Source organism: Podarcis bocagei, assembly GCF_964188305.1.
Source record: "Podarcis bocagei genome assembly, chromosome: 1".
In the NCBI taxonomy this organism is placed as follows: domain Eukaryota; kingdom Metazoa; phylum Chordata; class Lepidosauria; order Squamata; family Lacertidae; genus Podarcis; species Podarcis bocagei.
Window position 1 is genome coordinate 6,797,272 of NC_138125.1, and position 23,479 is coordinate 6,820,750.

At 43.6% G+C, this 23,479-nt stretch overlaps 1 protein-coding gene across 1 annotated transcript; it reads right to left on the reverse strand.

The window, feature by feature from the left end:
• Window positions 1–1,043: 1,043 nt before the first annotated feature.
• On the reverse strand, window positions 1,044–19,330 carry NAA30 (N-alpha-acetyltransferase 30, NatC catalytic subunit). Its single transcript, XM_081193591.1, has 5 exons — window positions 19,155–19,330; window positions 18,103–19,017; window positions 12,128–12,251; window positions 9,951–10,006; window positions 1,044–2,953 (listed from the first exon to the last, which is right to left on the reverse strand). Exons 2-5 carry the CDS (start codon window positions 19,012–19,014, stop codon window positions 2,816–2,818), a joined length of 1,230 nt encoding a protein of 409 aa, XP_081049717.1. The 5' UTR covers window positions 19,015–19,017; window positions 19,155–19,330; the 3' UTR covers window positions 1,044–2,815.
• Window positions 19,331–23,479: the final 4,149 nt, after the last annotated feature.

Below are 23,479 nucleotides of genomic sequence, written 5' to 3' on the forward strand. Positions count from 1 at the left end.
CTTCTTTTTTTCTAAACCCTCATCTTGCTGCTGCAACAGGCCTTCAGAACACGCCTTTTGCCTTCCAAAATTGGGAATAGATGAGTACCTCAAACATGGTCCCAGTACTGTTTTGCCACAGTTACTAATACTTCAAGCAGCATTCTTCCAACACAGGAAAGATGTACACAGCATGCTCAAGATTGTATTTGAAGTGGACTCAATAGTGGCGTTCTGGAGGAATTCAGCCAGCTGGGAAGAAAAAACACAATCTACAGATTAAATATTCCTAAAATGCACTTGGGACAGATCGTTCAGGATTACGGCACTTTGGATTTTAGATGAGAGGTTAACACGTGGGAGCAGTTAAATATGCAAGCACAAAAATGAGAAACTTTCTGTATGTAGAGAGCTAGCATACTGAGAAGTAATTGAAGTTAAAATGTTTCATGATTTTCATATTGCAGTGGGTTCCCCCCTTGCAAAAAAACCCCAGTTTATTCAAACATGCAATGCACACCTAAAGTTGAAAAGTTATATAGTCCAGGAAGATTTATCCTTTGTTTTTAAAAAGAATTATTTCTGATTTTTCACTGTAAGCCTCAATAATTAAACAAGAGGGTTACCAGCACTTTAAAGAAAATCTCATGGTTTTATACCAGAAAACTCACGTCAATTACTCTTACGGTGGCTAGACGCAGACCTCCAATCCTCCTGGCTTACTTTCTGTAGCGTCAAACAAAATTATATACTGGGGTGGGAAGCAGTAACAAAAAGATGCTTCCATTATTATGTCTTTGTAGCATATACTTAGGCACCCCATTGCCCAAACTCTTGGCTTTATTAGTGGCAAAGATGGACTTGCACGATTGTTCGATAGCTACACCCTTGTAGGAAACAGATGCCTGGTGGATGCTCAACAGGACATTATCTGCTGCTGCAAACATGGCGAGTCCTGCTAGCAGGGCACTCACTCGAATTGATAGAGATAAGGCCTGATTCAGATTGGGGGGCCACGGTGGAGGGAGAGGTGAGCCACACAAATTGTGTCCAGAGAGAAGTGCCAGTTTTAAATTAAAATCCTTTATTTTTCCCAAATACAATTCACAACTTATACATAGTGGGGAAGATGCTCAGACTGTGCAAAATAGGGATGGCCTTCCTTTAAACTTACTAAGCTGTCCAGAATGGGTTGTCCTTCTCCAAAGGGTGACTGGAAATCAGGTACTCTCAAATTTACAGTTAACTCAAACCATTGCTGTTGTTGTTTAAGACAGGTTGAATCCTTAACAAACAACATAGTAAGGCAAAGTTGAATTCTGAAGATTTTCCTTCCGATATAAGGAAACGATTTATTTTTTCCACGAGTCATCTAGGGTCATTTTAATGTTTTGCTTATATATATATATATTGTATATAATATATATACCAACGCTGTCATTGCCGAACTGCCAAAAAGAAATGATTTGCTTTACATATTGCACTGACAGACAGAAGTACACACTGTGCCGCTGCTGAAAAAGGATACTGGTTTTAACAAGCCGATGTAGCCCATTCTGAAAAGGGGGTCGGGGTTTGTATCAAACCTTTGAACACCTCTCTGCCAAATTAATCCGAAGAAAATTAAAACTGCAAGAGTTTTGGCTTTCGTTAAAAGAAGGAGAGAAAGCGAATGCAGCTTAAAGATGGGTACGGTGCAACTTGAAATTTATTTCCAAGACCAAGAACTGAGAACTGAAACATTTTTAAGAACATGGAAGCAAAGCAATGTGAACCCAAATCAAAATTACGTTCTTCCAACTACTTTAAAATAATGCCTCTTTCGCTATTCTAGTGATAATTTTGATTAAACAAAAATTGATCCAATCTACATTAATTTACTGCTTTGTGGTTTTGTTTTTTTATATATAAAAAAAGATCCCTCACTCTCTTTAAAGGAAAAAGTGCATCAGACTCCCTTTTAGCAGCCACTCAAAAAAAAAAAAAAAATAGCTTACACTTCTTGCTGTAAGAGACGGGCTTTTTAAGCCCTCACCTGGGAGAAGTTTCCAAATCATAAATGAAATAATTTATTATCAAATCCAGAGTTTAAATAAAATCTGTTCTTGCAAAGACAAAAAAAAAAGGGTGGGAGGGAATCAAGCAAAGCATGCACTCAAAAGTCAGCGGTGGAGACAAATATACTATCTATACAGGCACTGGCAGACGCAATTTTATTGTCACCGTTACTCGATGTAACACACACCCCACCCTACAATACATTTTTTCATCCACTAATCACTGAGGTACCAATATTTAAGAATGAAAATATTGAAAAATAAAACCTAAAGTTGAAGCAGTTTTTATTTTCCCCAGAGAAAAAAAAAACCTATGGTGAGTTTTGTATGAAATGTTAGTATACTTATAGTATTTTTTTTTATTTTCTTTTTACAATCTACATTGGCTTATCTTTTTCTCTCTCTCTGGAACCGGGGGAAAAAAAAAGTTGTGTTCCACATTACACAGGTTCTTGGATAAAATGTTCACCATCGTATATATCAGGAGTCAGTAGACTTGCAAATGAACAGGGATCTTGGTTACCTACTGGCACATCTTCCTGGTTACCAAGAGGATCTGAAGTCTGAAACAACCTGTTGCAAATTCAGAACAAGACGTGCCATGCCACACAGTGCAACGATTTAGGTGCGACGTTCGATGAGACACTCACAGAGAAGAGCTGCATGGAAGTTATTATGTCCACCTGCAAAGCAATTTCACACAAATTGCATTGCATGCAAAGGACGCCGCTGCCCGGCTGGTTGGGGAGAGGAGTCCTGGGCGCAAGGATGGCCTCCTATCAACGCAGCCACAGTTTAAGACGCAGTGCATCAACTCCATTTAAATAGTATCTGAACAGCCTCTTGTCTCGAACAAAGCCAAGGTTTTCATAAAGTTTCAACGCGGACTTGTTTGTGATCTCGGTCTCCAAGACAACCTGCAAAAGAAGATGACAAAATTTTCAAGCGATACTGCATTTTTCTGAAACTCCGAGGTTCATCAGATTGATATATATTTAAGCAGCAGTCAGATTCTTGTATTTCAGCTTCAAATTATCTGTAGTCCCGTAGAATATCACTATAGAAACCCCCAGAACTGGCCAAGGAATCAATTTGCTGATTCAAATATGCATGTTTAAATCACCTGTCCAGCATGTGGGTGTGTTTGTTTGTTTTTGAAAAAACAACTAATGCATTTACAAAGGAGGACCAAGGTTTGCAACTACAACAATTCAGAGTATTGACTGACTAGAAAGATGTGGGTTCATATCTCCACTCAGTCATGAAGCACTTCAGGGGATCTTGGCTGAGTCATATCCTCAGCCTAACAATTCCCTCACAGTTTTGCAAGAAGACGGAAAAAGGGGGGGGGCGCACATTTCATCTCTTGAGCTCCTGTGGCATAAGGATGGACCAAGATGTTATTTTAAAACAAACCAACAACCACAATTTCAAATGGTGATACATTCTCACTGATAACCTGTTCTTCCATTGACAGGATGTGAACATAGCAAGCTAAATCTGGGACTGTTGATCTGAGAAAAGGCGTTTCATAGAGCCAAGATATGCAACAAATAAATTGTGTGTGTACATGAATCCATACAACCGGTTCTCTAAAATGCCGAAGGACATATTCTATGTTCTCCTAATGGCAGCCTGGTGCCAGAACAATCTAACCATCTCTCAGATGCTCAGACATTATATAGTTAAGCTGGCGTTACCTAGATGAGGGCTGCCCAAGACCATAGAGGGTAACGGAAAACGATGATCGAATATGCCTCTGAAAGACCCTCTCAAGAAGGGAAATTGGCTGTAGCCCTCACAGTGAAAGTACAGAAGGCAGCAACACGCTTTATCTTTCTGAGCACACACTGTGTATGTAAACATACAATACACTTGAGACATGTTTTTTCTTATAAGAGGAACAGAAAGCTAAAGTTACACCACATCTTGATTGAAGTTTCTTAAGAGACACTAGAGCCCTGATTTAGCCTGCCAACAGTCAACTGGCCATCCCAGTTCTATTCTACTGCTCACCTTTACCAGATCTTAGAGGCAGCTGTAATAATAATAATAATAATAATAATAATAATAATAATAATAATAATAATAATAATAATAATAATTTATTATTTGTACCCCGCTCATCTGGCTGGGTTTCCCCAGCCACTCTGGGCGGCTTCCAACAAAGACACATCAAAATGTCAAACATTAGAAACTTCCCTGAACAGGGCTGCCTTCAGATGTTTTCTAAATATCAGGTAGTTGTTTATCTCTTTGACATCTGATGGGAGGGCATTCCACAGGGCGGGTGCCACTACTGAGAAGGCCCTCTGCCTGGTTCCCTGTAGCTTTGCTTCTCGCAGTGAGGGAACCACCAAAAGGCCCTCAGCGCTGGACCTCAGTGTCCGGGCACAACGATGGGGGTGGAGACACTGTTATTCCCAATTACCTCCTGTCCCTCTCCGAAACCCTTCAGCATCCTGAGAGGCTCCGAAGTGGAGACTGAGCTTCAGATGCAGTCTGAAGCTGGGAGTCGTTTTACTCTTTTCTGGAGACTCTGAAGCCTAGTGCAATTCAGAGACGGTCCTCTAGGCCACTTTGTACAGGGGCAGGTGGTTTGGCTGATTAAAGTTTTATGGTTTCCTCTGACAGCTGCATTTGCAGACTCTTGCCTTTGAAGCATGCACATAATGATAATAATCAGCATCAACGAGAGCATAATGCTTCTTGTATGCACCTCTGCCCCTTCTTGCTATCCGCTGCCACATGGGTAGTTCACAGCCCTACCGCTTCACTGCCCCACCTAGGAAGTTTCTTATTTCCCCAATACCCTAATTCAATGCCTCCTCTTCCTCCAAATGTATGCAGCCATCGCTACCTATTGCAAGTTAAGCATATCCACAAATGAAGCTGCTTCACGTCCATCAGCACCGTCACGAGTGGAAAACCACAGATCACAGTTGCCTCCCAAAATATCCATAAAGCCAATTTATATATGTTGAGTTGGGGTGGCCAGGAATGAGGGAGCTGAAGTTTCAAGTTGCAACAGATTTTGTGATTAACAACACTATGTCCACCCTGAACTCTAAGGATGGAATGAGCCATAAACCAAACAAACTCCACTAACATTCTCTCTAGAAGTATTTGCTTTTCTAACTACACAGGCAGCCTTCACTTCCACCAGTGCTATTTTAAGACACTGGCTGTGCTCAGACATTCAAAAGGCCACAGAAGCCTGGGCTCTGCCACACCACTGTGATAGTCCAACACTGCATTGCCCACAAGTATGTATTAATTACTCTGTAACTGCATTACAGAGGACGCGGGTGGCGCTGTGGGTAAAACCTCAGTGCCTAGGACTTGCCGATCGTATGGTCGGCGGTTTCGAATCCCCGCGCCGGGGTGAGCTCCCATCTTTCGGTCCCAGCTCCTGGCCACCTAGCAGTTCAAAAGCACCCCTAAGTGCAAGTACAGTGGTGCCCCGCAAGACTAATGCCTCGCAAGACGAAAAACTCGCTAGACGAAAGGGTTTTTCGGTTTTGCGTTGCTTCGCTAGACGAATTTCCCTATGGGCTTGCTTCGCAAGACGAAAACGTCTTGCGCTTTTTTCTTAAAGCCGCTTGAAGAGGCGCAGTTGCGACGGACCGTGCTTCGCAAGACAAAAAACATCGCAAGACGAAAAGACTCGCGGAACAAATTATTTTCGTCTTGCGAGGCACCACTGTAGATAAATAGGTACCGCTTTCTAGCGGGAAGGTAAACGGCGTTTCCGTGTGCTGCGCTGGTGCTGGCTCGCCAGAGCAGCTTCGTCACGCTGGCCACGTGACCCGGAAGTGTCTCCGGACAGCGCTGGCCCCCGGCCTCTTAAGGGAGATGGACGCACAACCCTAGAGTCGGACACGACTGGCCCGTACGGGCAGGGGTACCTTTACCTTTTTAACTGCATTAGATTATAATATTATGGTTATGATTTGATAGTGAGAAGATAGGGTGCAGAAGGGGAGAACAACTCCTCCGTGGAAAAAGGAGTGGCAAGCCAACCAAAATGAGAAAAGACGAAATTATGTTTTGAATGTATGTTAAATGCTGAAACTCTCTCTCTCTCTCTTTTGGGTGTGTGTGTGTGTGTGTGTGTGTGTGTGTGTGAATTATTCAGTAACTGCTACGTAAAGTGACCATACGCATGCATGAAATAGTAATACAGTGGTACCTCGGGTTAAGTACTTAATTCATTCCGAAGGTCCGTTCTTAACCTGAAACTGTTCTTAACCTGAAGCACCACTTTAGCTAATGGGGCCTCCTGCTGCCGCCGCGTTGCTGGAGCACAATTTCTGTTCTCATCCTGAAGCAAAGTTCTTAACCCGAGGTACTATTTCTGGGTTAGCGGAGTCTGTAACCTGAAGCGTATGTAACCTGAAGCATATGTAACCCAAGGTACCACTGTAGATCCATCACCGCAGAGAGAACTTTTATTACTTGCGACATCAAAATACAATACAGTGGTGCCCCGCAAGACGAATGCCTCGCAAGACGGAAAACTCGCTAGACGAAAGAGTTTTCCATTTTGGAGGTGCTTCGCAAAACGAATCTCCTATGGGCTTGCTTCGCAAGACGAAAATGTCTTGTGAGTTCCTGCGGGGTTTTTCCCCTCCCCCCCCTTTTCTAAGCCGCTAAGCCGCTTATCAGCTGATCCAATAAGCCGATAAGCCACTAAAAGCCGCTAATCCTTCAATGGGCTTGCTTCGCAAGACGAAAAAACCGCTAGACGAAGAGAATCACAGAACGGATTCTTTTCGTCTTGCGAGGCACCACTGTACTTTTCAGCACACATTGTTTAGTTCAGACTAAAGCTGCTGAGTAGTGAGAAATGTACACACATGAATGGCTCAGGCCCAAATGCATCAGAATTAAATATATGGCAAGGTAAGAGGACGCATCGTCATAATAGTTTATTATGGTCAATAGACCTGAAACAAAGGGGATTCACACTGAATGCTCCTGTTTCAGCCTTCTAACTTACTGCATCATCTACTATAAATGCAAACTGGAATTTATAAATCTGAATAATCCAATTGTTCGGGAACTTCAAGCTCTTCAAGGAATAGTTCAATTCAAAACAGCACCAGGGAAATGCAGTTCAAAATATATCTAGGGCTCCAGGTTCGGGAAAGGATGCTGGAGACTAATTAAAAAGGATGTTGCCAAGCTGGAATGTGGGCAGAAGACAGCCACTAAGATGATCAAGGGTCTGGAAACCAAGCCTTATGAGGAACGGCGGAGGGAGTTGGGTATGTTTAGCTTGGGTAATAGGAGGCTGGGAGGAGATAGGATAGCTATTTTCAAATATGGAAGATGGCACAAGCTGGTTTTTCTCTTGTTCCAGATGGCAGGACCTGAACCCATGGATTCAAGTTACAAGGAGATTCCAACTAAACATCAGGAAGAACTTTCTGGCAGTAAGAGCTGTTCAATAGTGGAACAGATTTCCAGAAGATGTGGTGGACTCTTCTTCCTTGGAGATTTTTAAGCAGAGGTTGGATGGCCATATATAATATATGATTTAGTTGAGATTTCTGCATTGCAGGGGGTTTGGCTAGATGGCCATCGGGATCCCTTCCAACTCTACAATTCTATGAGAAAAGCAATGGGGGTTCAAAGAAGAAAAGAGAAATGGGGCAACAACTAGGACAACATTGACCCCCTCAGTAATACGTAGCAAGGCTACCATTTTAAAGCTGAAGATCATGGGTAGGCAAACTAAGGCCCGGGGGCCGAATCCAGCCCAATCGCCTCCTCAATCCAGCTCGCGGGCGGTCCAGGAATCAGCATGGTTTTACATGAGTAGAATGTGTCCTTTTATTTAAAATGTATCTCTGGGTTATTTGTGGGGCTTAGGAATTTGTTCACCCCCCCAAAAAAAAATATAGTCTGGCCCCCCACATGGTCTGAGGGACAGTGGACCAGCCCCCTGCTGAAAAAGCTTGCTGACTCCTGCTGAAGATGTATCTCATTGGTTTTCACTTTAATTAGAATTGTCTCTGTATTTCTTGTTTCTTTTCCTTTTTTGGCTCAAGCAATGGTCATTTCCACAATGAAATTTTGCTATTTTTCTGCCTGAGTGGGCTTATTTGTACTGTTATGTTAAAATGAAATAAACACCTCAGTCTTTGATAGCTATCATTATTTTCCTGGCCTTTTACAGGTAAGGGGAGATATTTATTAACTTCCACGGTGTTTTTTTCAAAAATGAATTTTGTGCATTTATGAAGCAAATGAATCTTTAGCTGTCATATGCAACACCTTTGTTTTCAAGGCAGGGCAATAAATTATCATTGCAAGTAGTCAGCACAACCTGCAGCATTCATTCCATTGTTTACTCTGTTGGTTCAGCAGGTGTGAGTTAATGCTGAAATTCCTGTTTATTGGTATTCTAAGTACTTCAAGGTTCTCTTTTGTGGTTGTTCATGAAAGCCTTTCTACCAGTTTGCCCTTTCAAAAACAAGCTGCTTCCAAGTCAAGATTTCAACATTAGTTCTGATCGGTTGATTTTATTAGGTTCCTATTCAGAGCTCCTAAAAAGCAGTAACTGTTTTAAGATGACTAAGGATGTTTGGCTCGATGTCCGATTTGATAAGCCATGGTTTGCAATTTGGCAGCGAGTTGGAATTAGAAACTGTGGCCTGTGATGCGATGTGAGTTTGCAAACTATAGTTTGTATTAGTTATGGTTTGGTGCGATGCCAAAGCTGAATAAGTTACAGCTGCTGCTGTATGCCTGGAAGGCACTAAATCTTGAGACAGGAGTGCTGAGCAAAGAGGGAGGAAATGGGAAAGAAACTCTAAACCATAGGTGGGACATTTGAATGCTCTGAGCAGTGGTTAGCATAAACCATAGATTTGGTACGGTGTCTGAACCAAGCCATAATTTCAGATTTTCCGCCCATCGTCCTGGTTTGGTCCTAGTTCAGTGGACTAAATTTGGGCAGCAAAAGACAAATCAGTTTTAAGGGAATTCAAGCAGATCAAGGGAGGAGGCAGGGAAGGCTGTAGGGCACAGCACCAAACCAGGAAGATTAGCAAAACAGATCAACAAAAGGATAGCCCACTGATCAACAAAAGGAATGGTATCCTGTATTGCGCTTTTAAGGGTAGGTGTCTCCCTCTGGGTCACATGTAGTTCCTCCAGCACAGGCCCAACATTATTGTAATCAAAGTGTGCCACAAAAAAATCCCAAAGCTTTGCTCATAGACAAAAGGATGGGGGGAAATTGCTTTCAGATGATGTGTGCGAGAGAGATTTCATGTGTTTACATGGTAAATTCCACTGCCAGGTTTTTAAATGCAACACATCAGCTATGCGCAAGTGATGCGCTTCATCGGTTCTTCTTGCTAGATAGCACCAACTTTATAATAAAGTCTGGCGGCTGCTAAGGGGGATGTTTGGGTGGAAAACCACTTCTGGACCCAGACTATTGTGAAGAGAAAGTATTAGCCCCAGAGAATACTGAAGCTGCTGATACCCAAGATGTGTTTTCATGTAATAAAGCCTTATTAGTCATGTGGTGGTTTTTTTAAGAGTAAAAACTGTCACAGTTTTGCATAGTCTACAACACCTTAAACTTTTAGTACACAAGCCAGAAATGCCACTTTAAGGTGCCCTTACTCCAGACAACTGTTAATTTTTGTAACTGTTTTTTGATGTTTGTAAAAACAGTCTTTATAGACATCACTGCCCTGTCTAAAACAGTCAAACAGATGCTAACTCATTTCCTGGAGTCACAGAAAGATCTCAGAATAATGTATCTTTCTGAATGTGTTCTATATTCTGCTCTAACAGAACAGTTGCTTACATAGCAAATGGCATTTGAAATGATGGCCTTCTAGCGAAGCGAGGAATGAAAACATACTTCCTTCAAATGAAGAAAAGACTCACCTCATCGCAATCTCCTTCTACCATGGCATAAATAGCTTTCTTAACCAAGTTTGTACCTGGAATAGAGATTAAAAGCAACAAATTTAAACCACTGGTACAAATTATTTCAGCACCAATTAGCTCCTAGAGTTCAGGCTATAGCATAAAAGCAAATGTACATAATTAATGATTACTATGACTATTCTGAACAACCAAGATAAAATACCTTCTCTAATTCAAAATAAAAAGGCCTCTTAGCCCTCTGCATCAAATTGGGCTGGGCATTTCCTGTCTCCTAATTCAAACTGAAGCACTGGCCTTATTGAAGTCTTTTTTATTTTGTTTTTACTGAAGAAGGAGGACAAAGCAGCTTCCAGGAAAACAACCACAGAACAATAAATCAGATTTAAAATAATGAAGGTGTTACAACAGCTAGGGCCACCTAGCCTGCAATACTATAATGAACTGTATGGCCAGGGAAGATTCTGGGGTACAGGATAAGGGGCTAAAAGTGTGAGGCATCATGGGTTGTGCAACTAAGGCCTTGGCATTAAAAAACAACAACCTTCAATTGTCTGCATTGTCAGAATTTTGCTTCTCATAAAATGTCATGCTTTGGACCCTCCCCTCTCCCAGGTTTTGTATTTGTTCCCTTAGTGTAGTTCAGATTTCCGTTTAGACGTGTTTTAACCAAGGAAGTCTACCACGTACAAGGCAAGGCAACCACCTCGAAGAGCATGCACTGCACATAAAAGAGGCATGCCAATCTTCAATAGGATGCAACTAGAATGAACGCTGGGGGAAGATAATAAATGAGTTTCTATGTCAGTGAATAAGCAGGGAACCAAGCTGTGTCCAATAAGTTGCTGCTGTGGACAGAGAAAACCAAAGCACCCTGGTGTGTCTGCAAAAGGGACTCTTTAGATCCCTGCCAGTCAACAGTGTGCCGTACCAGCGATCTGAAGCAATGGCCCGTGAATTCACTTACTCCCAACTGCCATGGCAAGCTTTCTTCTCCCAGTTCCCCGCAAAGCAAGCCTTCAGAGCTCAGAGGGCCAAGGCAGAGCACAAGTGTGGGAGCTAGTCCCATCTCCTTGTGGAATCCTGGTCTGAACAAGGTGGCTGGGATTAAATTGGAAACCGCCAATTTCTGTAACCAAGCCTAAAGCTGAAGTGTATTTGGGGAGGAACGCCTAACAAATTCCTTCTAAAATGGGAGTGGGAGAGTAGTTTCTGCTTCATATCCAATTTACCATTCATTCATGGCACCTACATTTGCATTAAGGGGGGGGGAGGGGTTCTCCCCTGGCTTTTGGTTCATTTAAGGCATACATAAAACGGCTGGCAACTGGTAGTTGTCAGGCTACATCTGGCCACCTGAGGGATGCCATCTGTTCACAGCAAATGTAGGTAGATAGATTAGGGGTTTTATCGTGTAGCAGCCCCGAGGCCCTGTAGTGCCCAACACTGGCAATTTCCTTCAAAATGCAGCCATGACACACTTCAATGAATTCATGATGGCTCAATTTAACAAACACAGGAAACTTGCTGAGAAGGTGAAGTTATCACCTGGTGGTGGGCAAGCTGGTGAACTCACAGAGGCCCGGTTTCAGCTTTTTATTTAATTTTTGTTTGCTGTTCCCTCAACACAGACACACATATACTGGAGGGCTTTCGGTGATTTGCATGATTAAGTGTATGTCCTTAAGACATGATTTTCATAACATGGATTGCATATTATTTTTATGAACATGGGATGCACCACACAGCTGTAAGTATTCCACAACACAACGGTGCAGCTACTCTAAATAAAAAAAGATCAACTCTCTTTTCTCCCCATGATGGAACTCTAAACAGGACCCAGACTAGTGCATGTCTGGTGCATCTTATGTTTTCCGGTCATGCCCAGTTTCTCCATCTTTTGTGTACGTTATGATTATTTAAAAACAAACTACAGTCATATGGAATTGTTAATGAACAAGAAAAACAGATTATTATCAGGAGTCTATTATGGACTTCAAAGACTGTAGAGATGGGCTGGAGAACTGCAAGTTTTCTCACCTAAAAACAATAACGTTCAAAAATAACTTGTAACACAAGAAGGGTGTAATCAAGATTTCATCCCAAAGCAGCAACTTATCAGCAACTTTTAGATATATTTTTATTTATTTAAAAAAGGACACAAATGCTATTCTTACCTATGCCTTTTCTTCTGTATTTGGAATCCACTGCTAACATGGCTATATAACCTCTGCGAAACATCTTTTTGTGCATATCCAACTTGCAGACGATGGCACCTACACACTCGTCTCCTACCATTGCCTTGAAAAAAACAACAACCCAAGAACATTTTTTGTAGATTAAGAGGGCAATATGCAGTGCCAGAAAACTCACCATTCTATAGGTACATTTACAGCAAGATTGCTTTCTGGAAGTTATTTGCTTTACAAATGAAGGCAGATGCATCTCCCAGTAACTAAAGCGTACACTACACATTTTGTAGTATGGCAAATTTCGAGGATGATTTCTCAAATTGTTACATTGACTGGCTTGGATTCTAAGTAGCACAAATTTAAGAAAGCTCACTTTCCTGTTCCCTCAAAGCCCCACCACCCTGAGAAGTCTCTCTCTCTCTCTGAGGGGTGGAGGACCTTCTCCACTGTGGAAGACAGGGCAAGGAGAGCTTCATCTGCAGAAGGCATCTCTGCTCAAAAGCATGTCCCCCCCCCCATGCCTTTTAGGAACACCCTCCTGCCTGGCCTCTCCTCAGGGGCTTTTGGGTGGATGCAGAAGAGACAGGAAAGTCCCCTTGTGCAAGCTTGTTTCTGCTTGTCATTTAGGATACATGCTACTGATTTCAGCCTAGTTCCTATTCTACCCAGAACTCCTAAAAGATTATGTAAAGGAAGGCCTCATGCAATTCAAAGAATGCATCGATACCAGTACAGTGGTACCTCTAGTTGCAAACACCTCTGGATACGTATCCTTCGGGTTATGCATGTGGCAAACCCATAAGTAATGGAAAGGTTTACACTGCATGAGCATGTGCAGAAGCAGGCTTTCGCCCCACGAGCATGCGCAGAAACAGCGCCTCTGCATGCGAATGTTTCGGGGTAAGAATGGACCCCCTATTACTCGCCTGAGGAAAATAATTTTGAAATCCTGAGAAGGGAATACACAATCTAAGCATTATTTAAGTTAGCAAGCTGTTCTAATGATATACAGCCACTGTCCTCTAACCATGAACTAAACTGGAAGTCACAAACAAAGCTGCAGTCAGAGAACTCCAGAAGCTATTCTGGAATAACTGGTTTGAGGACTGCAAAGAAGGACTGTGAAGAAGGGAAAGAAAAATCTACACTCCCCAAACCACCTCTTTCACACAAATATACACAAAGGTTTTTGATATATACATAGATCACTTGCCATAACTAAACTTGTTTCAGAATTCTCATCCTTTCAACAAAATACTAATTACTGATAACTTAAGCACTCATGGAAGTTAATTGTACATTTCCTAATCCACTTATGACACACCTGCACACATAAAATATTGAGTGAGGAAAAGAAGCTGCAAAATCAATTCATTTGAAAAGATTCATAAACCTATGTGATAAAATATACTGAATGTGTAAAATTTACCACCAAGGAATACCTTAAGGGGAGCTTCCTTGCTAAATCTGCACCTCTCTCCTCTCAGATCCAAGTCTCTACCCACAAAACATGTGCAGCAGGACAATGCAGAGACCAACCCAAGCACTCTGACTCAGAAGGAAAAGTTACTGGATTTAAAATTCAATCCATCACATCAAAATGTTTTCTTCATAAAATCTGGCATAGAGGGGCCCCATAAGTTTTTTAAGATATAAAAAATTAAGCAACAACTGTGAGTTGCAGAGGAGTTCAACTACCTTCTCAAGTTCTCAAACACAGGGGAGGGGGAAATCCCCAACCTATGCTAAATTCTTGCCTTAGGCTGAAACCTTGCACAGTATACAATAGGCTTACTCGCCTCTTGCCAGATCCTGAGAAGTGTCACTGAATATGCTAAGAGAACACCAATTTTTGTGCAAAGAAGCTCAAATGTATTACGTGACTGTTCATGCTATATCTTCTTTTGTTAAAGAGACACCAAGGGTAATAATGCATTACAGGCCAAACCACTTGGAATCAGGCAGCATTATAGGCTAGCGGCACAAACCAATTACAGTTAAGCACCCTGAATTCTGATCAAGTTGAACAGGAGGGATTTAAGCAGGTACTTAACTCTCCCATTATGATCAATGGGGGTACGGTTTTTCTTCCTAACAAACCTCTTGGAACAAGTGTGCATTCATGTAGTGAGTTCAAGGGCACACACACACACACAGTATACAATAGGCTTACTCGCCTCTTGCCAGGGAACAGCGTTTGCATAGCAGGATGAACAGAGCCAGCTGCTTGAACTTAGAAATGCTTACGCTGGCATACAACATAAGCATTTTGTGCCCTCGTGCTGGCACAGCTGTTCTCTTACATTCTGTCCTTAGAGGTTACATGGAGTCTTAGATTTGGTAGGTAGGCAGGCAAGAGTAGATTTCATTGTGCAGCAGAAGCAGAAGCACCCAGGCTATGTTATGACATACAGAAGATGACATTTCAAGCAGCTTTCTCTTAAGATTTCACTCAAGTCATGAATAAAAGCAGGTCTCACTTAGTTCCTAATGTCTTAAAAGGGCACCCAGCCAATTATTGTTAGAAGCATGAAGAAAGCATGCAAGTTAGAATCCACTTCGAAGTGAAGCTAGGGTCACAGACATGAAGATAACAAGACCTGCAGAAAACTTTGGTAGTATTTTAAGAAGTGGGCACAAAGAGCCCTGCCTTAAACTTCAGCCGCAAATCACTTTTTACTGATGGCCTTGCAATAGTGAAGACAAAAAATTCTAGAGATAAGCAGCTGTAAGCTAACGTCTTTCATCTTTGAAGCCAATGAGCAATACCTGAATTCCTGTTGTCACTTTATTATCTGGAAACAATAACTTTCTGTCTCTAGTTCCAGCAACACAGCTAAATGAACAGCATTTCACTTGGAGCTCAGAATTTAACCAAAGCTGCTTAGAATTTACTTCTCCAGCTTTTATTCACGGGCCTCATTCAGTCACCACACTAGTTCAATCTACAAACCATAGTTTAGAGATCAGCAGCATGTGACAGGTTTCCATTCTCTTTCTGCCTTTCCTACTCTCAAATGTGTGCATATACTTCCTTTCTTCCATGGTTGGTTTTGAGGTAGCGCTAGTTAGCATTTATCATTGCTTGCATCTGAATCAAGCAAATCATGGAAAGAAGAGAGAATCTTTGAGAGGACAGGGCTGCAGCTCAGTGACAGAGGATCTAGAAAGTCACAGCTTCAATTCATGACATCTCCAGGTTGGGTGGGAGAAACCTCAGTCTGAAACCCTAGAGCCACTACTGGTCAGTGTAGACAAAACTGAATTAGACGGACCAACAGCCCCATTCAGTATACGGCAGTTTCCTATGTATGTTTCTATGACAGCTAGAAGAGAGCAAGCATTACTGAATGCTAGGTTTAGACTAGGTCACTGGACAATAATCTATAAAAACACAAACTGCAACCAAACCAGAAGTTTACTATCAAGTAGCACCATTTAGAAACTTGGCCTAGTAAAAATTCGGCCCTTATGAGGTCACCTTTAAATTTCTCGTTTTATGTTCTGTTACCATTCATGTTCAACATTCACAAGGGTCCAAGCTCACCAGACTTCTAAACACACAAGCAGGGAGAGACTATGGCGTATCACCAGCATTACAACTTTAAGCAAGGAAAGTCCCATTACTATAGGAAGCTTAGTGCTTCACTCCAACACTACCGCTTAAAAAAAATAATAAAAATCAAACCTGACTTCAGGGATGTTGAAAGTATCAAGCACAGACTACAGACAGATTAATTTTGTTAGAGGCTAATCAATCCGGGAGGACTAAGCATCTTGCAGCATTATTAGTTTTAATATGTTCAGAGAAGAGAAGCCATAAAGCTTCAGGAAGAACATTTCGTATTTGATAATTAGAACGTCCACAGATCTATTAGCACCGATAAACCGCTGAAACCCATAAATGCAATGTTTGCTTGCTAGAAGGCCTTCCAAAATTCAGTTTTGTTGGGTGCTGTTGTTCAGCTTTCTGGAACATCAACCCTGCAAATGAGTGTTTAGAAACCAGCCTCACAAGTGCCAGAAACTGTGTAGAACAAAGGTATTGGCTGACTGAAGTTGAAATGCTTAATCACTTTTCTTAAAAGCAGGTGCTTGCGAACACCCTCAGTCCCTTTACCAAATGCAGCATGTAGGCAGCATTATACACATGGTGTTCAGTTTTGTTACTGGCCCAGCCAGTGGCTTCTGAGGTCACATAACCAATCTGCTGCAGTGATACACAATGCCTGTGTGATTCACAGACCTAACAAGAAGTGTGATGAGCATTTGGACCGATGCTGCCAGTATGGAGAACCACCCCTTAAGATTTTTCCCGCAAACCAATTTTGTTCTCTACCTAGCCAATTGATGCTTGCCCATGAGTGTTCTCTTCTCCACATCACAAGCCCTTAAAAAGCTGTCTAACTAGCAGTTCATAAACGTTTTAAAATCAACTGATATAAAATTCCATAGGTGGCATTTCCTTGTAAAAAATAAGGAGATATCTTATTACACTCCTCATGAAATAAATTCCAAGGATTACATTAAAAGGCTCAACAAAATACTTGTACAAACAATATCTAAAAACCAGAAACAGTTCACAAAGTCTATTTTATGTCCACTTATAATTGTCTTTAGAGACATAATATTTGCCTTTCCCTTGAATGTAGTTTACCTCTACTCTCATCATCCGGTAACAGCACAGCTTTGACCCTGAAATTATTTACTACTTCTGCATGTGCATCCATAAAAATAAACATAAGAGGGGCTGACAAGTCTGAGCTCTGACCATATAAGTCTGCAGTCCAGTCTGGTTGCTATTTCGCTATATGGTGGGACACTAATATTTCCCTTTAGCATTGACAAGTTCTTTAACATATATAATGCAGTAGGAGCACTTGATTAGGTGCTCTCTAACATATCACAAGCAACAGTTACCCTTCAATAGAAAATTCCCCAAAGCTTCCACACAGTCCCTAATCTATATAGGTGGACCAGCTGCTGTTTCAGTAACTAAAATGTATACTTCAGACATGCATTTTTATGAGACTTTTGATGATACGAAAAAGTAAACTTTCTATTTAAAATTGGCACGCCACAGAAAAAAGGAGAAACCATCAAGTTTCTAGCTCTGTGATCACTTCTTTCAGCATTCTGAAATCTCTACAGGCCTCAGTACTCTACCATCACAGAATAATATCTAAAAGAAGGTGAGGCAGCCAAATGAATAATAAAAATAGCATCATTTGGTAGAGACTAAGGAGAAACACAATTTTCAATGTATGACAGATGACAGCTGTGTTCCAATTTCATTAGGGAGAATAAGAACTGAATACAATGCAAAAGAGATTTCCAGCACAGCACAGTTCCACAGTTCCAAGTGGAAATGTATTACTATGTAATGACACAGAATATCCATTTTAGAGGCTTTTAAAAGGTGTTGAATTGCTTTTCAGAAGTAATGTGGGCTTAAATCAATGCTAGTCTGAAGGAAGATGGGACTAGACAATATCCAGGCTAAAATGTTTCTAAAAACTTCTCTACAGATATGAAAGCTGCCAGCTGTCAATTGATACCATTAATATGGCTATTTCTCATTTTTACTGGGCTGAAGTTGAGAGATGGAATGCTAAAAAGAAATCAAATGGGAAAGTAATGTCAATGACAACTAATGCACACAGAAGGTTGAGGGTCTTACTTGTACACGCACACCCCAAATTTGAAGTTACACAGAAATCTCCATAAACCGAAGACTTACACATTCCTATGCCAAATCAGCTGAGCCACAGAGGTCACCAAGCCGGCTCTGCGTATCATTTATTTCAACCACAAAGTGACCAAATGTGGACTTGCTTCCCCTGTGACCACCGCCACACCACCCGCCGCTCCCCAACCCTGCACCAGCCACCCTTCCTCTACACCCCTCAACGCCAACTTCCTTCACCATGCCTCCTTCCTCACCCCCTCCCCCAACTTACCAAAAAGCAAAGCTGAGGCCAGTTGTGGATAAAATACCTATATGTGTAAATGGAGTAGGGTTCAGACAGATCTTTGGTGATCAGTCTCATGATATCGGGCATCTGCAGCTCGGACTCATAGCGGACGTATCGTATCGTCAGGTCCCCTTCCTCCTCCACCTGCTGGGGGCCCCAGGAAGAGTCCGTGGTGGGGGGCCCCGGGGAGCATTTCTGCAAGCTGCAGTTGGAAGCCAAGGACCTGGACAGGAGCAGCAGGGACTCCTCCTCCTCCTGGTGGCCTCCTCCTCCTTCCTCTTCCTCCTCCTCCTCCACCCCTCCCGCTCCAGCCAGCCCATTCCTGTCCCCTTCCGAGGGGGCAGAAGCAGCGTCGTGGGGGCGCTTCTGCTGCTCCGGGGGCTGCGCAGTCCTTGCTTGGGAGCGGGGGAGCCGGTGGGGGTGGTGGTGGTGGTTGCTGAGCGAGGAGGGAGGCTGCTGCTGGGGGGGCAGCTCCGGACCCTCTTCCTGCTGCTGCCCGTGTCCCATTGTCTTGCCAGCGGAGCCGGGGCTGGGGCTGCTCCTGCCGCCACCTCTCTTGCTGCCCGGCGGGCGCTGCTTCTCTCCGCCGCCGCCGCTCAGGACCTTGCCCTTGAGGGGGCCGCGCAAGTGCCGCAGGTCCGGCCCGGAGATGAGCCCGTTGAGCTGGTGGTTGCGCCGGTGCGGCGGGCAAGGCCGGCGGCGGTCCCGGGCGCCTTCATCCCCGGCCTCCTCCTCCTCCTCTTCTTCCTCGCGAGGCCTTCTTCCTCCGCCTTCCTCTTCTTCCTCCTCCTCCTCCTCCTCTTCCTCGGCGGCTCCCGGAAAGGGCAGGAGGAGCGAGGCGGCGTCTCCCGGCGGCGAAGCGAGGAGGCTGCTAGGCCCGGGCGGAACCTCGGCCATGTCCTGAGGCGGGAAGAGACCGGCAAGGGGAAGGGGGAGAAGCGTGAGAAAGAGAGGCGACCCCCGCCCGAGACGCTCCCCTCGCCCACACGCGCTCACCCCCAGGCCGCTCCTTCCCCGCCGCCCCGTCTCCGCCTCACCCCAAAATCCCCTCAGCAGCAGCAGCAGCAGCCGCGGCGCCTCCCGCTCCCCTCCTCCGCTCCTCCTCATCCAGCGGCCGTAAAGCGAGGGCAGGTTTCCCGTCAGGCCAGGCCGCCGCCGCCGCTCTCGCGCGAGGGCGGACGAGGGAAGAGCGCGACACTTCGCGCCGGCGCCTCGCTTTACGGCCGGGCCCCCTCAGGAAAGGGCTGCGAGGGAAAAGGGAAGGAGAAACGGCGTAAGGAGGGGCGGGGCCTCGCCGAGAGGGCGGGGCGCGGCTTCTGCGCGCGCCGTCGCGGCCCCTCCCACCCTGCGGGGCGACGCTTCCGCTCGCGCGCTCGCTTTGTGCTAACGGTCCCCGTCCTCCTTTTCTTATCTCTATGGTCCTAACAAGTCGCGGAGACTCTATGGTCAGCGAGAGAAAGAGAGGCCGATATATATCTATTTCTCTTTTAAAAAGCTGTCCCTTCACGGATAGGCCCTCGCGACGGTGGGAGAGCTGCGCAAGCGCAGATCGTGCTTTGGCTGAGGGCTAGGCGGGAACGAGCTTGAGGGCTGGGGGCGGGGCTAGCGGTAGGCAGACAAGGGGGGGAGACGCGTGTACATATGCATGTGAGTATGGCAGTACACGTGTGCGGTTTTCGTGAACTATATTTCTCGGGTGACTACTTTGACTAAAGCTCGTCATTACATCCCCCTCAAATTAAGATGATGGATCATCACCATCTGTTAATTAAATCACCCTTTATCTCCATGGAAGCCAAGGTGGCATATAGTAAGAACAATTATAATTATTAGCTACATTTGTATACAGTGGTACCTCGGGTTACATATGCTTCAGGTTACATACGCTTCAGGTTACAGACTCTGCTAACCCAGAAATAGTGCTTCAGGGTGAGAACAGAAATTGTGCTCCGGCGGCGTGGCGACAGTAGGAGGCCCCATTGGCTAAAGTGGTGCTTCAGGTTAAGAACAGTTTCAGGTTAAGAACGGATCTCTGGAACGAATTAAGTACTTAACCTGAGGTACCACTGTACTGTCCTCCATCACAACGTAAAAATGCAAAATAAAAACACAAAATGCATAAGACAGAATCAAACCTACGGTATAACCCCCCCCCCCAACACAGGCCATAGAATGTTAGTCAGCCCATAGCCTGGTTATAGAGATTGTTGTTGCTGTTGTTTTATTCATACCCTGCCCACCTGCTTCCCCCCAGAGTGGTTTCCGCAGCTACTCTGAGCAGCTTACAGTGTACATATGAAAACATGTTTTTGTCCTGGTCCGTAAACATATAAAGGGGATGCGGGTGGCGCTGTGGGTTAAACCACAGAGCCTAGGACTTGCCAATCAGAAGGTCAGTGGTTTGAATCCCCGCGACGGGGTGAGCTCCCGTTTCTTGGTCCCTGCTCCTGCCAACCTAGCAGTTCAAAAGCACAAAGTGCAAGTAGATAAATAGGTACCACTCCGGCGGGAAGGTAAACAGCGTTTCCGTGCGCTGCTCTGGTTCCCCAGAAGCGGCTTAGTCATGCTGGCCACATGACCTGGAAAAACTGTCTGTGGACAAACGTCGGCTCCCTTGGCCAGTAAAGCAAGATGAATGCCGCAACCCCAGAGTTGGCCACGACTGGACCTAATGGTCAGGGGTCCAGGGGTCCTAATGGTCAGATGGTGGCCCACCTCTGGCAACTCCCCTCAGCCCCTGGTAGTGCAGGACATCCGGGCAGCACCAGGTTACAGAAGCCTTTCCTCTCCATCCCCTTGGATCCCCAGACCCTCCCATTCTTTGAGGCCACCTGTTCGCTACTCAATGGACAGTTGCCTCCATGAATCCTGCCGTCTCTCCTGCCATGTGCAAAGTGGCCGATGTGCCATGGAGATCAAACAGGACCACTTGTCCAGGTTTCACGAGAAAATGTCCCCTGAAAAGAACTTGGGTCATTTGTTTCAGGCTTCAGAAGCTGTGTTCTCTCGGCCTGAAGTCACAAAGCTTGCGGTGATGTCAGAACTGGCTTCAGGGTGGATGTCTGCGATCGATACTTCAACATCAACTTTGTTGGACTGGTCATGTTGTGCGGATGCCTGATGATCTTCTTCCAAAGCAACTACTCTATTCCGAACTTAAAAATGGAAAGCGTAATGCTTGCGGTCAACAAAAGAGGTTTAAAGACTCTCCCAAGGCAAATCTTAAAAAATGTAGTATATAAAGAGAAATTTCTTGGAAGTAAAAATTAGGCTTAGGGGTAAAATAAGATTAAAAGGTAAAGGGACCCCTGGCCATTAGGTCCAGTCATGGCTGACTCTGGGGTAGCGGCGCTCATCTTGCTTTATTGGCCGAGGGAGCCACTTCTGGCAAACCAGAGCAGCACACAGAAATGCCGTTTACCTTCCCGCCGGAGTGGTACCTATTTATCTATCTACTTGCACTGGTGTGCTTTTGAACTGCTAGGTTGGCAGGAGCAGGGACCAAGCAATGAGAGCTCATCCCATCGTGGGAATTTGAACCGCTGACCTTCTGATCGGCAAGTCCTAGGCTCTGTGGTTTAACCCAAAGTGCCACCCGTTCCCTAAATAAGATTATGTTGTCAATAAATATTAAGGATTGGAGTATTAATAAAGGAGAAGTTAGAAAATGAAAGAAGTTAATATTATTAGAATATAAATTTGGAGAACTGCTAAACAGGTGATATAATGAAATTCAGTTAGAGGGGATTCGAGGAAGTCAGTTATCAATGTAATGAAATTAGGACTGGGAAGTTAAAATCTTTTTTCTTTTTTATGTGTTTTTCTTTATTTTTATGTATTGTAATGTTTTTCTTTTTTCTTTTTTCCTTGTTTATTTCTTATGTGATAAATGTGAAAATCAATAAAAATTATTGAAAAAAATAAAAATGTAGCATAAACACCAACAACTGGGAAACACTGGCCTGTGAGTGCTCCAACTGGAGAACAGCCTTGACCAAAGGTGTCATGGGCTTTGAAGACATTCGAACTCAGGACGCAAGGGAGAAAGGTGCTAAGAGGAAGGCATGCTTGGCAAATCCACACCGTGATCAACTCCCGCCCGGAAACCTATGTCCCCACTGTGGAAGGACGTGTGGGTCCAGAATTGGCCTCCACAGCCACTTACGGACTCATTGTTAAGACCGTGTTTATGAAAGACAATCTTACTCGGCTACCAGGGATACCAAAGAAGAAGATAGCCTAAGATCACATGGAAGATGGCGCAAGAATGATTTCTCCTGCTTCGGAGAGTAGGACTCGAACCCATGGCTTCAAGTTACAAGAATGGAAATTCCGACTAAACATCAGGAAGACTTTTCTGACTTGAAGAGCTGTCTACATTTTATATGCGACTTGTTCAGATGTTGTGAGTTTGTAGATATCTTCTATCCATTGGTTGGCGGGAACCCCATTTATATTTTTCCGGTTCTTCAACACCTGTCTGCCACACTGGTGTTGTTGGTGCAAAAAAAATGGAAAACAGATAACGAAAGAAAAGAGGCGTCTCTAACTGCTAGAATATGTGGAGTTAGCAGGCATGGCCACCAGAATAAGAAACCAAAATGATGATCCCAGGAGTAAAAAAAGGTTTTATTTAAATATTCAATGACAGCAGCATGAATACTATTAGCTCAGTATTGGACAGAAGCAGGTGTTCCAGCGAAAGAAGATTGTCAAGTCAAATTAATGGAATATGCTGAAATGGCTAAATTGAGGTTAAAACTAAGAAGAACAGACGACAACGAATTTAAAGAAGCATGGAAGGACTTTATTGCATATATACAAAAGCATTGTACACAGGTCAATACATTAGCAGGAATTTGAAGTACTTGTAATGTGATTATGAATAAGATAATAAGTAAAAACAATGACTTTTCAAACTACAGAGGACATGTGAAGAAATACAATGTATCCAAGGAAAGTTTCAGGGGAAGTCAATTTTTTATCCAGGTAAGTGTTTATTAATTTTCCAAAAGTAAAAGAAAGAATGAAATACCAAAGCATAAGAATAAAGAAAAGAAATAACAACACAAAACAAATATACCATATATACAATAAAAGGTTTTCACCTATCAAATTAACATAGTCGTCTCTTTCTGGACTTCCTTCAGCCCGCCCGTAAATCTTCCGCAATAAGATTCTAGGATACACATTGCCTAGTATGTATTGTCATTAACCATTCTTCTACTTCTATTTATCTTGGACAATACCTCTTCCTATTTCACAGTGCTTCTCTGAATCCCCTTAGCGTTATTTGACCTTCACTAAGATGTTCCAAGTAATCTACATATTTCCCCCAGTCCTTGACAAACTTTTGGTCTCT

Excerpts from the sequence above, each read along its gene's own strand:
- NAA30 (XM_081193591.1), bottom strand. The coding sequence starts at position 19,014 with ATGGCCGAGGTTCCGCCCGGGCCTAGCAGCCTCCTCGCTTCGCCGCCG. Across the intron at positions 12,252-18,102 it reads GGCCTCAGCTTTGCTTTTTG|GCAATGGTAGGAGACGAGTG; the intron begins GTAAGTTGGGGG and ends GTTTTTTTCAAG. Across the intron at positions 2,954-9,950 it reads TAGAAGGAGATTGCGATGAG|GTTGTCTTGGAGACCGAGAT; the intron begins GTGAGTCTTTTC and ends CTTCTTTTGCAG.